Raw genomic sequence first — 16,411 nt, forward strand, 5'->3', positions numbered from 1 at the left:
AAAGTACATTCCTCCTTCTCATCTTTACTAGAGACCCAAGGAAATTACAGGCCAGCCATGTGACAGCTCAAGGCATGTAAGTCTGCAAATTCAAATCGACTCTTCACATAGGTCTGCAAATTCAAATTGAAAAGTTCTACCTACAACTTTGAGAGCTACTCAAGTGGAAGCCAATGTGTAATAATACATATTAACAGTCTYAACATAAAAGTTGAGCCTACAAAAACTCTTGTTTGGTAAAGATGTCTAGAAACAAAAAAGTACCAAATCCAAACAACCCTAATAACCCATCCCAGGTGCTTTTGTGAATCTCATTGTCCATCAGTTTTGACAAGTTAAGTGGGATGCAGTTTTTAGCTGGATAGGCACAAACTGAGTGTTGACACAGTTGTACAGGCAACTATTTATTTCATTCTCCAAAGTCAAATAAACTCTACCAGCAAAAGCATGCTTTTCCAGTAAAGGTTGCATTTGTATCWGGGAGGTTTTGCTAGAATCCTCATGTCTTCACCTTTCATATGCTTAAGTAGGCAATTTAAAAGCTATTTGATATTCTCCCCTGCTCAAAGAAGCCTCTAAAATAATTCCCCATCAAAAATGAGAAACCGAAGTATGTCTGTTATACAGCTTTCAATTTCTAATGCACCACTGACTTCCATATGCCATAGTATATAAGTGACTAACTCAAAAACCCCAAGCACTTAAATGACTACTATAATATCTGGGATCAAATTACTGCATGCAGGCAAAAACAACAAACGCCAACGAAGTGATCTCAAATGTGAATAATGTCAATAAAAACATTGGTCGTAGACAGGTCAGAAGTAACCAGCTATTTATATTTTGCAAAATATTTTGCAGATTTAAGAGATTAAATGTCCCACTAATGGTAACAGCCAAGCACTTTTGTTGTTTCAAAAGGAAAAACACACAGCTGTTAGTGTAGCCAATTAGAGAAAAAATTCATTACCAGGAAGAGAAAAGATACTCCTTGGAAGATATAAGCAAAATTCTGCGTTAGTGCCCCAATAATACAAGCAATATCAAAAACCATCCACCATGCTCCTTGTGAACTTAGCTGCATTACAGCCTGCAATAAAAACTGCTGTGCTTCGACACTGCTTTCAAGATTAACTCAGTTCAAAATCCTCCAATAGCTTTGAAATAGAACCATTTCAGTGCATTTTACAGTATCTTAGAACAAACAGGTTAAATGCAATAGATGCCTCAAGAATAAAGACAAAGCAACAGAGCGAAATGAAATGTCACAGAAAAGAATCCATTGCTGTTTTTGTCTGAAAATCTCTTCTTTTCATTACACGTATCAGATCAGGAAGGTTTCATTGCAACAAAGACTTTCTAGAGATAGAACATGGTAGGCAAAATTTCAGATATTCAATCTGTGGTCTAAGAAAGTCAAAGAGTACATTCTCCTGGTCATGAAGAAATAAATAATAACAATAACAAAAGATTCTTAGGTTAAATGTAAACTCAAAGAATTTTAAAGTGAAGGTCCTGCAACACGCTCCCTAAGAAAAATGTACTTCTAACTTCTTCCTATGATCTATTCAAGACTATGCTACACAGCTAAGAGGAGTTTATACAACATTATTGACAGTCTTCTTCAAAAATAACTAAAAATGTACACAATTTGAAATTATCTTAATGATTGAAAAGTAAGACAAACTTCCAAGAAATAGAGTATCTTGGTGGAAGCGGAAAAAGATGGTGAYATGACAGTATTATAGGGTTTTAGGCAGCTGGCAGATGGCATAATTAAGTTTAAAGTTAATTAAACAGTCATTCAAAGAAGAGAAACAATGTAGACCTATATTTACATGCATGGGCTCAGCCAAAACGTAAATTCTATGCAAATGTCCTGAACTGAGGGGATGATGTATTGAAATTCAGCTGCCAGAACTATCTCCAATGCCCACCAGTTCCCACTAATTGACCCATTATAATGGGCCACTAGGGCTCAGCCACAGCATAAATCCGAGCTGTAGCTTTCCAGTCTAGACAAATCAAAATAAAATGAGAAGATAGCACTTAACGTGAAGGCCTCACCACGCAGCTCTTAAATTGTATTTTAGAAATGGTTCAAAGCAACAGGTTCCCCTAGCAGCAACCTAACTGGTTAAAATGAACCCCACTCAACGTAACACAACTCCACCAACGCCAGCCAGCAGCTTGTGCACCAGCACGACCACGTCTGTGTACCAGGACATGGTCAGGCTGCAAGTCACCCATGCACCCAGGAACAAACYTAGAGGGCACAAGCTGGGTACAGAAAAGCACTCTGCCCCGCCTCAGCCAGAAAAAGGTGGTCCTGTGGTGGTTCCACAGGTGGTTCCTGTGGTCTCCCAGAAAGGAAAAAACTGTCATGGTCTGTAAGCGAGTTCATAGGGCCACGGGCTGTTTTTGAAGGAGACCACACCATCACAATTAGTTGTAAAAATTTGGGCATTGCAGCAATCTTACAAAGTGCCACTGAGGAAGAAATATCCCCATTTAGAGTTGGAGGTAGCCACAGGAAGCCAGTAGCAGAGACGCGCATCCATCTCCATACCCACACTCAGTCAAGCACTCTGCACGGTGTTGCCACTGCTCTTTTCCTCTAAGCCACACATGCTTATTTAAAACTATTGTGCTGCATGCCCTTAGATTTCAATATGGAATAAGGAAAAAAAAAATGAAAGCGTTCTTGCTGACTCCGACTTTCTGGAAGGGCCCATGCCTTCCAAAACCTGAGATGAAGAAAAAAGCACCATGCATTATATTTGCTGTGGACAGCTATACTGCAGAAACCGCTCCCAGTCGCCAAGATCATGTGCCCACTACACTATTCCTCCTCTTGTAAAACACTTCGAGCATCCTGATGTTGTAGGATTTTGACTTTAGTAACTCAGACAATAAACACAGTTTTATTCAATTCCTCAGCAAGGTTTGTGTTATAGGAATACTATACGGCTACAAGAGCCAAAGAYACCATTCCAGACACCGAACTAAGGGTTAGTGACGAAACTCATTTAGTAGCAATAGACTAAAAGTTTATCAAAATAGTTACTGTGCTCCAGCTGCGTGCAGCAGCACAGCGGCGTTGTCAGGGAGGGGATACAGCTCTTCTGGTTTTCAGGACTCTTTATGAACCTGCTCCACCCTGCTTGTGACCTCCTAACCACCTACTCCGCCTGATGACTGCACTTCTCCAGGCTTCCACTCCTGCCTCGAGATGTGGGTCAGGGCTGCTTCCACTGCCTCCTTATCCTTGCTTTCTCACAAATCATCTTTGGCAGTATTTTTCTTTTGATTTATGTAGCAGCTATGCTTTGAAAAGGCTTGTTCAACACTTCAGAAAAAAATACTTCAAGAAAAACACTTAAACATAATATTGAGAAAGTTCTCTCYGACTTCTCTGGGCTTCAGTAGCTTGAGGGAAACAAGTGGCTGGAAGATGAGAGGAAGCCAAGAGGCTTTGAAAGGGAGAATACCTGATAGGAAGTGCTAATGTACCAGAAGATGTTAGCAGATGAAGAAATGAAAGAACTGCTTTCACAAACTCAGGTCCTGAGGTTACCAAATGAGCGGCAAAATAAGACGCTTGCTGAAGAAGCATACCCTTCACTTTACTCGTTCAGTGTAGTAGATCGCCGTTAAGATTGTGGAGGAAAAGATGTCTTAAAAAAAAAAAAAACCCAGAAACTGAATAAAAACACATCACTACTGCCAGCTTGTATCTATAGAGTCTGAAATACTTTCCAAGGCATGACCTGCCCCCATACATCTATGCGCTGCAGCTGCTTGTGTTGACATTTTGCTTGAGCACTCTGGAAATTTGTATTTTTGTCACAGAAGACTTGTCATGCAATAGGTTTCCAACACTTTGCTTTCCATYCTGCCCCAGCCAAGTTTCAACTCTGTAGTTAGTATTTCCCCACAAGAGGGAGTTAGGGACATGCATCCCACAGCATTTCAAGGAGCTAGTCAACAAGGGGCTGGAGGCAGGAGGGCAAGAGATGGACACTAGCATACGGAACAAGGGAGGCAGAAGCATGAGCTGCAGAGCTGGGCAGCAGAGAGAACCCTGCACCGATTAAGACCTGGAGAGGAAATGCAATTAGCTGCTGAGGCCAGCTGCAAAGCATTCATCCTACCTTGGTACCCCCAGCAAGAGAGACATTTTGGAGATTCTCAGAACAAGACGTCCAAGGCAATCAGGGTGTGCTGACCTCAAGGATAGCAGAGGACAGAAGGCTTTTTCAAATTAATCCCTTCTTGAAGAGCGGTAGGGCTTTTGTTTGGGGGGTTTTCTTGTTTTGTTTTTTAGGTAGAATTTGCTATCAAGGCTTTTCAACTTGCCAGTGACAGGCCACATACCACAATCCTTGGCAAAAGTGTTTCAGTGGTCATTTACCCTCAGAATTAAATTGCACTTTATTTCAAACCTGGATTTGTTTAACCTCAAATGCATTATATCATAATCTGCTCAACTGAGTAGCCTGTTACTGAACATCTGTTACCCATGTAGGCAATTTACTGAAAGCTCCCTTCCCCCTAGCATCTCTTTGATAAGTAAAGAAGAATTCCTCAAATCACTCACTGACGATCCCAGTGTTTTGATCTTCCTTGTAGCTCTCCAAGTATTCATCAATTCATTACCATTCTCCCTGAACAGAGGGCATCACCACAGGATACAATACTCCAGAAGCTGCTGCTGCTGTGCCAAAGACACATGCAGTCCCTACTCCATCTTGCAGTCCCCACGCTCATACATCCCATGCTCATACATTACCCTTTCAGCCAAGTTTCACAGGAGGGAGATGTTCAATTGATTAATCCATCAAAAGCKCAAAACTTTTTTTCCAAGCTGCTGCTTCCCACACTGGGCTCCCTGCACTGCTAGCATGACTCTACACAGGCTCAATAAATGGATTTTGTTTCACCTGCTCCCAGTCTGCCAAACGATGCAAACAGCTGCCAGTAACTGCCCCCATTATTTACTACTCTCTGCAGTCTCCAAGTCATCCAGAAAACTCTCAAACTTGTACATTTTTTTCCTGATCGTTGACAAGAGTGTTAAAGGGCACAGAATCAAAATACAACCCTGTAGGAACCACCAGACACACTCATTGGTTACAATTCTCAATGTATAGCTGCATTTAATTACTTCAACTGAACTGTTTTTAAACCATTATACATGCACTGTGATTCTGTTATGCTAGTACATCCACGCTAGGCATCAATACCTTTATCAACAGACTTGTAATCTCGTTAAAAACTGATACTGAGGAAGCTCAACAGGAGCTGTATTACATGACTTCATGCCAATTCACATTTAAGAACAAATTTAGTACAAATTAAAGATTTTAAATCAATTCTTGTATCAGCCTATTATTTTTCTGAGACAGATGTCAGACTGACAGGTCTAATTATCTGAGCTAAATAAAGAAGGCTTAACATCAGAGATTGCAGCTGAAGAGAAGAAAAAAGATGAATTAAAATACAAGAACAGGTTAATAGTAACCTGTAAAAAAAAAAAAGTGTTTCCATGGATGCGCATTTTCACATGAGCACAAGCACATGAAGAAATTTACTTCACGGAGAAAAAACAACTTGCTGSCAAATGTAAGAGCTTCTGCAACATAGTTCTGTCTTATTCCACCACAGTGTAGGTAAGACACTGGTGATGGGCACAGAAGACAGTTATTAGATCACACACAAAACCACAGTCCCTGCAAGGGCAGGGTCTCATCTCCCCAAGAGAGGATGCACCAGATATTAACTCACATACTATAGCTGATCTTAGCCAAAAACATTACAGTTGCACAAGGTTCAGGAATGCAACACTTTATTCTATCAAAAGCACCACAGAAATTTATGTTTGTGATGACGTTGCTAAACCATTAGAGAAACGAGCATCCTATTTTTCATGCGTTTCTCAGATGAGGCCATACAGTAAATTCAGTCTTCCCTCCTCTCTCATATCTTACTATGATTAACGTCATCTAAAGAACATTACATTGGACCTGGCAAAGATTATCGACATCTAAAAGATTTCCAGAGCAATCAACATTCTCCATTTACTGAGCGGAATCTATGGACTTTATTGGATTGCTGGCTCATATTTACTGGTGCCAGATAGGGAGATAACAGCATTCTTAAGTGCTGAATTTCACCACGCAAGAACTGGAAGGCTCACCACCAGAAAGTAATGTTATCTTAAGTTTGTCTTATGAAAAAAGAAAAGTGAAAGTTGTGGTTCTTCCTTCAGACTTCCCTCAGAGGAACAAAGACAAATACAAATTAAGTATATGATGGAAAGACAAAACCCTTGCAGTTTTGCCTTCTTGCTCAGGCTCGCATTTCTTGACCAGCTGTGCCCATCAAACATCTAGGAAAGCCATCTCAGAACATTTCCTTTACCCGTCCTGCATGTTTCAAATATCACAGTTGCAGCCAAAAACTCATTAACATCATTGAGCAGCACTTAAAAAAAAAAAAAAAAAAAAAAAAAAACCTAGGACGCTGAACACCAGCCTGATTGCCAGAGACACTCTGTGGAAGCTGCCCAAGTTGTTTAAGTACCACTGGGCACATAAATGCCAAGCATCAGACAATAAATCAGAAAAGGCCATGGAAATCTTCTGCTGTGGCAGATGAGGCCTGCTGTTACCCAGCAGTTGTCTGTTTCTGCTCAGGGGGCACGCTGACCCTGACAGATGGGCAAGATATCTCAGTCACATCATAAACCCGTGAAGCTTTTAGTGAGAGGAGCTTCAGGAGGTTACCTAGCAAAGCTGGTGGAGCTGTTCTTCGTGAGGAGGGTGTCTGCAGCTACCAACTCTGCACCCGGCCCTGCAATACCTGAACTTCTTTCAAAGCAATCGGCCACTGGAGGAACACAAGCATCCTGCTCCGCTCAAGCTTTCAGCATCAATAAAGTCACCTCACTGTCTCTCTGGTACTCAGGCTCCTGAGATCCTTGAAAACTCTAGTGCAGCCRGAAGATGTGTTTCCAAAGATCATGCTGCACCCCATGTTTAGATGGCAGCRTGTTTAGGCATATGGTTTTTTTAGGCTTTCCAGCAGACTCAGGAATGTACTATTTACCAGTAACATTCCCTCAAAAACAGGAGTGAGAAGCACACATGTCCCAAAAGCAACTGAAACTTTGCTGTCCCAAATAAAACATGCAGCTTGGTCTAAACTCCTTACTGATGAAAGCAACACATCAAAAATACCTATGTGAAGTTCCACATAGCAGCCATGCAAATCTCAACTACTAGCACGTTACAGACAAACGCCTGCAAAAACAGCTAGTACTCCTGTCCTCAAGGGAAAGGGGCTGTAAGCCCTTTTAGTTCAGAAGCATCAGGCAGTCTGAAAAGAGATTTTGATGACTAACTCTTGACTGAAGTAGGAAAACCCTTAGAGCTTTTGATTAAGACAAAAAAAAAAAAAAAAAAAAAAAAAAAAAAGGAACAAAAAAAAAGAAAAGGAAAGAAAAAAAAAAAAAAAAAAAAAAAAAAAAAAAAACACAAACACAGAGGGCTTCATAAAAGGCTTTTGCTAGCAAGGAAATTTAACTAAATCTTAACACCCTAAAAACCCAGAGGTTCAGGAGATACAGGGAAAACACTGGGCAGAGAAACTGCATTAGATGAAAACCTACAAGCTTCATAATTAATGATTTTTAGAAATCATTTTAGGTTGATTTTCTGCTTTATTAGGGTTTGTACAAAAAGAAACTTCAGAACATGGCGCTTTATGGCAATTATCCTGGCAGACATTATAGTCGCACAGAAAGGAATAACAATTTGTTGAATGCATCTCTATGCAATCATCTTCCTAAAGTTTGAGACTGCTAATATAGTACATTGAGTTCAACATACAGTTTCAGGGCTGTCTCATGTTTCAGAGAAGGGACAACAGAGGGTTGTTCAAACTCAGCGCTCTCAACTGCAAAGTTCTTTGGACAAAACAAAACAAATGGTCACATCCTACRTTAAAACTCCGCAAGACTCCAGTGAGTTAGGGGAAAAGGGAGAGGTGGAAAAACTCCAGAAAAAAACAAAGATGAATTCTTGGTAAGGATGTGAGAGAGCACAGTAGAGAATGCAAGGGGCATGCTATCATAGTAGAGGGGCTTCTCTTTTAACCAAGGAGGAAAGAAAATTGGCTGCATAGGAGAGGGGAAGGATCCTTAATTCCTCTGCACAGAGGAGAAAACAAAGCACAGAAGTGCTCGTATGCATTTTATTGTGCTATCTAGGTCTGTATTTATTGCTCCATTCTGCAGAATTGTTTGAAGAGCTTTACAAAGTCCCTGTTAGATTTTGTTATCATTCAGCCCTAAGAGAGAAAATCTCTTACATCAAAGATGATACAGATCTATCTAGATCTATCTAACAGCTATATAAGATATGCCCGTAGGGAATCTGGAGTACACACTACTCCAGCAGACAAAACTGCAGAGAGCCAGGTGCTACATCTATAAGCCTGTGTCCCAAACCCACAGCTGGGAAGGAACCTACTGAGCACAATGGAAGCTTGAAAAAAAGATCTGCCTGGGAGGAGGAGAAAAAAAGTACCAGGTCCAGAGCAGGATGAACTAGTTCATGAATAATGGGGATATTTCACTCATTGTGACAGAGAGTCTTTATTGATAAASAAGATGTACCAAATACCAAAAAAACAGAGCAGTATAGAGACTCCTCTTAGAGTCAGCGTAGTTGGAGTTAGATGACAACTTTTAATAATGGGGAAAAACAGCTCAGAGCAACTTCTAAATAGATCTGCAGACAGCCCCCAAGAAAGAGTACCAGGAATTTCAAAGATGCCTGCAGCAGCTAGTAAGATTAAGAATATTCTTCTGAACCCAGAAAGATGGTTTCCTTTTCCAAGCTGGAATCCCTCTTTCCATCATCACCCGCATCAAAGTTTGCACTGAGGCACACCATGATCTCCACCCTGATGTCTCCAACAGCAGGGTCCATTTGGCAATTACAGATCACACAGGACAGTGCCACTTTCAAGTTTTAAACATGTTGTTCCTTGAATTCACACGAAACCAGAGCTCCCAAGTCAGCCTTTTCATTCATTACATTAAGAGTAGTATGTCAGCACAGCAAAAGTAGTCACTCTGGGACACCAGAAGAGAAGAGACTGGCACATTTACAGCCTCGTGATTATTTGTTATTAAATTATTTCTATCTCCTAACGTAAGCCTTGGCGCCCTACAGTACAGAATGGTATAGGCAGTAATTACAGAGGTTAAAGTTATGTACAGTTTAAATTTAGCTTCTCCTGTAAGACAGCCCACCAGATGCAGTCACTTGTCCTTAGCATCCCCCTCTGCAATACTTTAGATAACACAGCACGGGGGTAGTGCAGAAAGGTAACAGCTGAATCATGGGCGAGATATATCATTTGAAAGAGCYAGTGAGTAATTTTGCCCATTTTATACCTTAGTGATTTTTTTCTGTTTAGGACCAGCAGTTCTCAAACTTAGGGAATTAGCAGATCACTACCAAGGCTTCTCAGCTGTTCCAGTAAAGCACAGCATATCGCTGGCAGCGAGCTCCTGAGGTCAATGACACTTGCTACAACTCCACTGACTGCKCTGCTTTCCCCCAAGGCCATCAGAACTGCTGTGCCTTTGAGGGGATGTTGCCCAGGAACAGCCCCTCACTCCCCAGGGCCTGTTCCATGGCATTCAACTGGTTTTCTCAGCCTTCAGCAGGTTTGCCTTCAATTTTAGCATTTTTGCTTTTAGGGTCATTGCAAACCTGTCTATGGCTAAATCTGAATTGAAGAACTGTTAAGAGGATAGTGAAACAAACCAATACGAAGATAGATGCTTGGCTTTGAGATTAGCTCAAAGAGCTTTTCCGAAAGCCTACAACAGCCTGAAGAGAGTTAATTTGTGGGGAAACGTCACTACTGAAAAGCTGATATGCCTCACTGCTGTGACAGAAGCAATTCTTGCCACCATAGTTTCGCAAGCCTTGATTTAAACTGATCAAACTAGACACCTGCCTATGCAAAGTAATATGACTTATATCAGCATCAAGAGAAAAAGATGAGCTTTGAAGTGAGAGAATATTAATCCGGTCCTATGATGTACAAGGTCTTATACCTAAGCACTTGCATATTGTAAAACCTTCATTTCACTTGAACAAGAGTACTAAAACATACTCAAACTGAAACAGCAGGAAAGAGGTTTCTTTGAATCATATATAAAATCTTTTCCCCTTTTTCTTTCCTCCGCAAGAAACTGTTTTCACATCCCTCYAAGTGTTCTGGAGTGTAACCAGTTCAACTATGCAGGGGGAAGAAAAGGAAGGGTGTCACTGTTAAGTAAATAATTTTCCAATAATCCTTCCCACAGTGTGAATTTTCCACCTGGGAGGTCAAACATCAGGGTCAACATTTTTTGCTCTAGTTCTTTATACTAAGTTTCTAAATAAATAATTGATTTTCAGAGGGTTTGTAGAACCCCACTCCCAGCTAAAACAGTAGAGAGCTGCAGGTGCTTGCTTTGAAAGTCAGGCTAGAGTTTCATTCTAGGCTAAAAAAAAAATCATACATGCACTTTTTTTCACAGATACACTTTTAAGTCTTCCAGACTTTCCATTTAATAGGCTTTTTTTCTTGAAATTTGGGACCTCCTCATTTGTAGTGAGGAAAAATCTTTTTAATCCACTTACACCCTTTAGACCTGCTCATTAAACAGGTATTTTTGTTTTCCTAATACAAGAGGGGCTTCCCAGAAGGGATGGGAAGGGTTGATAAGATCACACTTCTCCCACAGCAGAAAACACATACACATACCAGCTTAAGAAAGTCACAGAAAACAATATACAAAGCATTGCAGTTTTCTCCATGAACACAGTGAATCCATGCAAGACACTATTTTGAACAAGCTTCCAATTCAGGACAAATTTGAGTCTAAAACATTGTTTTAGAAGTTTACCTTGATCCTTCAGGGCAGAAAGGAAATTAAGAGTATAACACACTGTTACTGSTGAGACTTGCATAACTTCTCCCCAAGGGACTACTAGGGAGACTACCACCTCCCCAGGGACTGCTGTCTCCTGAGTTGATGATGAGCTGGAAACAAGCCCTTGTGTCTATTTCAGAAGAGACTAGAGAACCTAACAGGGCCTCCAGGGGCCAGGCTTGGTTTTGGACTGAGAACACAGGAAACACCAGGTAAGCTTTCCACTGAGGTCAGGGCACTTCTCCGAACTGCTCAGGCAGGACAGCACTTAAGCAAGGCTGCTTCTGGGAAGCACTCCAGCTATCTAGTTTGGAGTGGCCAGTGCCAGGGGAGGGCTCAGGGCTACAGCAACAGTCTGTCACAGCAGTGTAAACAGCAGGACATATGAGACAGAGGCAGATATGCCAGAGACCTTTCCCATTACAGCACCTCTCTAAGGAAGGTGTCCTAACATCATGCTTGTCCACAAAAGCGGAGGCCCTTGCAACCAGCGTGCCAGCTTTAGAGCAGAAAGCTATTTACTTTTCTTTTGGTAGTTTGCTTTCGGGAATTTTCACAGTAGTTGGATTCCCTGAACTAACTCACTGCAGGATCAAGCAGACATCAGTGCTGGCAGAAGGAAGAGAAGCAAAGCAGAGTCCCGACCCACAGCACCCTCAAATTAGATTGGCTTGGTCTGCAGCGGGTCCAAATCTCAAGCCACATGTAGTATCCATGCAATTAGTTCACAGTGTGTCAAGCTAAACTTCTCCAAAGTGCATCATGCAACATTAACAAATCAACTAGTCTAAACTAAACATTAGCATGGAACATCTATTAGCTGTTCTTCCCTGGTCACCAAAAGCAACTAGTTCCCTGAAGAGTAAAAGGCAGTAAAGCCTATTATAACAGGCTAGCACAATAAATACAGAAGCGTTAGTTACAATGAGGCATGCAAAAAAGTCCCTCAAATCAGGCTCATCAAACATTAACGTAATCTGCTTGTGATAAATGTCTAACCATGATTTGTCTTGCAATAACTCATGGAAGTTTACCAWCTTAAGCACACAATATACTTTCATAGCCTGAAAAATACAGCAAATGTCAGAAGCATATTACTTGCCACTTTTGAGTGATGGGGCATAGTTTTACAAGACTGATTCAGTTAAATTTACTTGATTTCCAATCCAAGAGTTGATAGGCCTCAGGCCCATCTTACCCAGCTGAGAAATCGATCTCTTTACTACTTGTTACAGATAATTTAATGCAATGACATTTATGAGCTTCTGCAGTAGGAGCTTGTGTAAGTGCAGGCTATCCAAGTATTTCCCCATAAATACCATTCAGAGGAAGTTTTAACCCATTACACYGAGAGACTTAAAGTGCCTGGCTTTCATTGCTTGTTGATTTTTCTTTTTTTTAAATAAAGAACTGTATATATCTACAAGTAGACTTTTCCCTCCAAACATTGCATTTAAGAGACATTCACTGTATTATGGCAAGATGTGGTCCCTTTGTTACTAAAAGCAAAATTATTGGTGTCAGCACTCCATATCCAGAATCAGATATTATACAGGCATCTCAGACCCCGAGTACCAGACGGACTTGTGCTTGCTGCAAAAGCTAACCAGCACTCCAGATCCAAACAGGTGATGCAAAAGGGAATCATGACTCTGCCCTGAATCAGCTCAGATCCAGCCGTCTTATTAATTTAGACACACCACAGAAGTTAGGCTCTCCGAGTCTTGAGCTGGTCCTGGAAGCAGTACAGCCACATTCACAGAGCCTACGCCAAGAGGATTAGATCCTGCCAGAACCAAGCTGGCTCCACACAAAGTCATTTGCACATGTTTGCACATGCAGTATGGCTTACTTGTAAACTAGGACAAAGCCACCCACAGGTAACTAAGGGCTGACTAACTTGGACTGAGTAGAACTGGCTCATGTTAACTCACTCATGACTAACAGACACACCACATTTGGTTCCATGGTAATTGTAGCAAATGCACCAAACAGTTCATCAGTTTGCACTCACCTTGGATTTGACCAGAAGACAAGTGACTGGTTTTCCTGGCATTTGCTGCCAGCACATCCCCACTAGAGCGCTCAGTCAACAAGCGTCCAGCTGCTGTAGCTGTGCTGGCAGGACACCTGCCTCGTTTCTTATGTTTCTTCTTCCACATGTCCTCCTCATCCTTTTCTTCAGAACCAGAAGACTTCTGCAGAGCCGTACTGTGTCTCGGGCTGTTTGATACTCTCCCACCCAGGGTATCACTCGTATTTAACAAGTCAGCTGCAGCTCCATGCTGCTTTATGTAGTAGTCTTCCTCCACGTCACCTTCTGGGCTAATACTGGCATCTTTTCTATGGTGACATTTGCTCAGAGTAGTTTGGGGTTTATCTTCATTCAGTTTCTCAAATCCTCCAGACACGGTTTGTTCCAGATGAGATGTTCTGACTGGTGAATAGCTGTGCACATTCAACCCATTCCTTGCTACATCATCCTTCACCAGGCCTCTCCTCAGGGATGGTTCTGGATCTGAGCTGGGGTCACTGGGACTATTCTCTTCCAGCTGCATCTTCTGTGCAATGTGATTCAGATAGGACCGGAATCGGCCACTGTGGTGCTTCTGCACAAGCCTAGCATAAGCGTTCTTCTGAGGAACAGCAGGCTTGCTTAATCCCTCTTTGGTACCTTGGGCAGAAGCACTTCTCATATACCCCAGCTGATCCATAGTGTAATACAAGGCCCAGACTTCAAAGAGTTGCAAATAGACACAGGGGGGAAAAAAAGGGTTATTTTCTCAAAACAAAGGGTCAAAATTTGATTATGCTAACAGACACGAAAGTTCAGTAAATAAGAATGCATTCATCCTTAAAGAAATTGCAGGATGATAAGATACTACACTGGGGACAGGGGTATTAAAGCATGATCAAGTCAACAGCTGGCCAGTAGTAAATCTTTGGCAGTGACCTAGAAGTGAGCCTGTAAGCCATATCTGTCTAAACCACACAAAACAGGGATTCTGCCCAGATACTTATATCCCAAATATAAATGTTTCCTATAATTCTCTCTTCCTTGCCTTTGTAAAAGCCTGGCAGATAAAGGCAGGAACCGACAGACCATATTAGATGCATAAATTTAGAGGTTACCAAAAGTAAAATCTTGTCATGTCCAAACCAGAGTCTTCAAGAACAATTGCATCCTTACTGGAGTGCTTAAATGCTGCAGTAAAAGGAACATACCTTACCTCTTACCTCACATCACATACATGTTTCTACAGTGACTGACTCTACCAGATAATATAGCACATTTGCTTTGGATATCAAGACTAACCATTTCAGCTTGTCATTCTAGCCATAAACCTACTCTCAGTGTAASTGACATAAAAAATTCCCTAGCTCAACTAAACAGCTTGCAAGAGCTCATCATTCTTAGTGATTAAGACACATGGACTACCACTCCATCCAGCACCAGTTTCTATAGATAGTATCACGCTCCCATCTTTGTGGGATGAGGGCAGATCAAGCATCTTTTGTTTCAGTCTCAGCTGCTCTACCTTTTAAGTTTTTGGATGGAAAATAGTCTAGTACATTTTGCTCAGCACTACTACTAAGGAAAATTATAGGCAGGGACAGGACAAATCAAAGATCTTTGCTGTATCTAACATGGAAGAGCAATAAAAATATTGATAATGAAGCCTTGTATTGACATTTCTCAKAGCAACTGCTGTCTTCTGCAGGATTTTATAAAAAGGTCTCTTTTTCCTTCAAGATACCTTTGAAGCTTAACAGCTGTATTTCATCCCAGCTGTTATGACAAGAAATTCAGGGCCTCACTGTGACCTCTCATAGGCCAGAACTGATATGCACTGGACTCCGTGCTGAAATAAAGAATATTGTTCATTAACTCTCTCCTTCTTCACTTCTCTAAGCACAGGGGTCTTGGCAGGACAAAGCACAGGGTTCAGCAGGAACGAAGTCTATACTCCCTTCCCTGCTCCTACTACACTTTGAATTCACTTTCTCCCTTATCCATCTCTTCTCTCTTTTGCTGCAGTTGCACAGAGGGCAAGCATCCAGGCATTTTCCTCTGTGCACGTATTGCCTGAGAACTGGGAGACTAGGGGTTGCAGAGCTTGTTTCTCCTCAGAGTGCCTGCTCTGGCCCTTTCAGAGGAACAACACACACTGCAACTTGATTTATTAAGTAATTGAGCACGGATGTGAACAGACTTCCCAATACAAAGCAAAAATAAAAAACCTCTGAATAAATAGGAAAAATTCTTTGTGTGGTTTGTGATTCTTTTTCCTGAGATTTTCCATTGCTGCTGGCCAATACCTAAACTTTTCTAATAGACTGACCTGCTACAGAGCTATTACAAAACCCTCACACGGGTAGGTCTACAGTAAGCTTTCTTTTAACGTCATCTTCACCAGCTGCCAATTCAATAGAGGTAGATAGCATTTATAAGAGCCAGTGAGAGTACTCTCCAAACACTGATTCCAGCATACATGAGTTTGCCATTTTACCTACAAGTAAAGAATAAAAATTTGTTTCTTGCCACCACTACAGTTTACATCACATAAYAATTAAGAATTGTAGCACTTGCAAGAAAAGGTCTTACAAACCCCCTAAAGATTACAATTTCATTATTAGCACCCCATGGGTGACTACAAACTCACAGCTTCCTAGCAAYTGGGCAGTGATGTGAAGGCACAGATAGGTACAAGATATATACCCAGTCCRCCTAGTTCCACCAGGCAGGGCAGAGATGCAAACACACCTGGCAGAGGGAAACACTGCTTTACCAGGAAAATGCCAGTGGAAGACTCTCACTTAACTATTTTGGAAGATCAGCACCAGCCTTCAACACCCACACGTCACCGAGCTGTGAACACAGGATTTTTTCCAAGTGCACCACAGGAGCGAGCTCAGGAGCATCYGCTACACAGCGAGAAGCGCCACAAGGACCGCAGCTCCAGAACCTGCCTTCCACATCCTGCTGACCAGCGGCAGGCCCGAGAGCCGCCCCCTTCAACGGGCACTTCGGGGACTCGCACCGGACTATCACCGCCTCGCTGCAGCGCCTGCGCCGGGACCGGACCGCGCAGGACGTCTCCACGCCGGAGCGAGCCGCCGCGGCGATGCCCGGCCTCGAGGGGCAGCAAAGGCCGGGGGCGAGACCCGTCGGGGCAGGCCGGGCCCCGGGATGACGGCGGCAGCGCCGCGCTGACGGGCCCGCGCGGTACCGGGCCCGGTTGAGGAGCTGCTGCTGCCGCCACCCGCCGCCAGGGACGCAGGTGACGGGCCCCGGAAGAGGGGGGCGGCGCGGCCAGGCCCCCCCCCGCCCGGCCCCGCCGCCACTCACCGGCCCCGCCGCTGCCCGCGCCACGCCGCTCCGCGCCGTTTAAATGTCCCAACGCCCCC

At 42.5% G+C, this 16,411-nt stretch overlaps 1 protein-coding gene across 3 annotated transcripts in view; it reads right to left on the bottom strand.

Moving 5' to 3' along the window:
- Positions 1-16,411, bottom strand: part of DIS3L2 (DIS3 like 3'-5' exoribonuclease 2) — a 202,211-nt gene extending 185,800 nt beyond the window's left edge. The window contains exons 1-2 of one of the 3 annotated variants that reach the window (XM_085325058.1): positions 16,353-16,411; positions 13,017-13,736 (exon numbers count right to left, since the gene is read on the bottom strand). In XM_085325058.1, coding sequence (XP_085181184.1) covers positions 13,017-13,716 — 700 coding nt within the window. In that variant the 5' untranslated portion in view covers positions 13,717-13,736; positions 16,353-16,411. The other 2 variants (XM_085325059.1, XM_085325060.1) reach the window with 2 other exon arrangements.

Source organism: Rhea americana, unplaced genomic scaffold (genome assembly GCF_003343005.1).
Source record: "Rhea americana isolate MKP2758 unplaced genomic scaffold, rheAme1 scaffold_96, whole genome shotgun sequence".
NCBI classification, from domain to species: Eukaryota; Metazoa; Chordata; class Aves; order Rheiformes; family Rheidae; genus Rhea; species Rhea americana.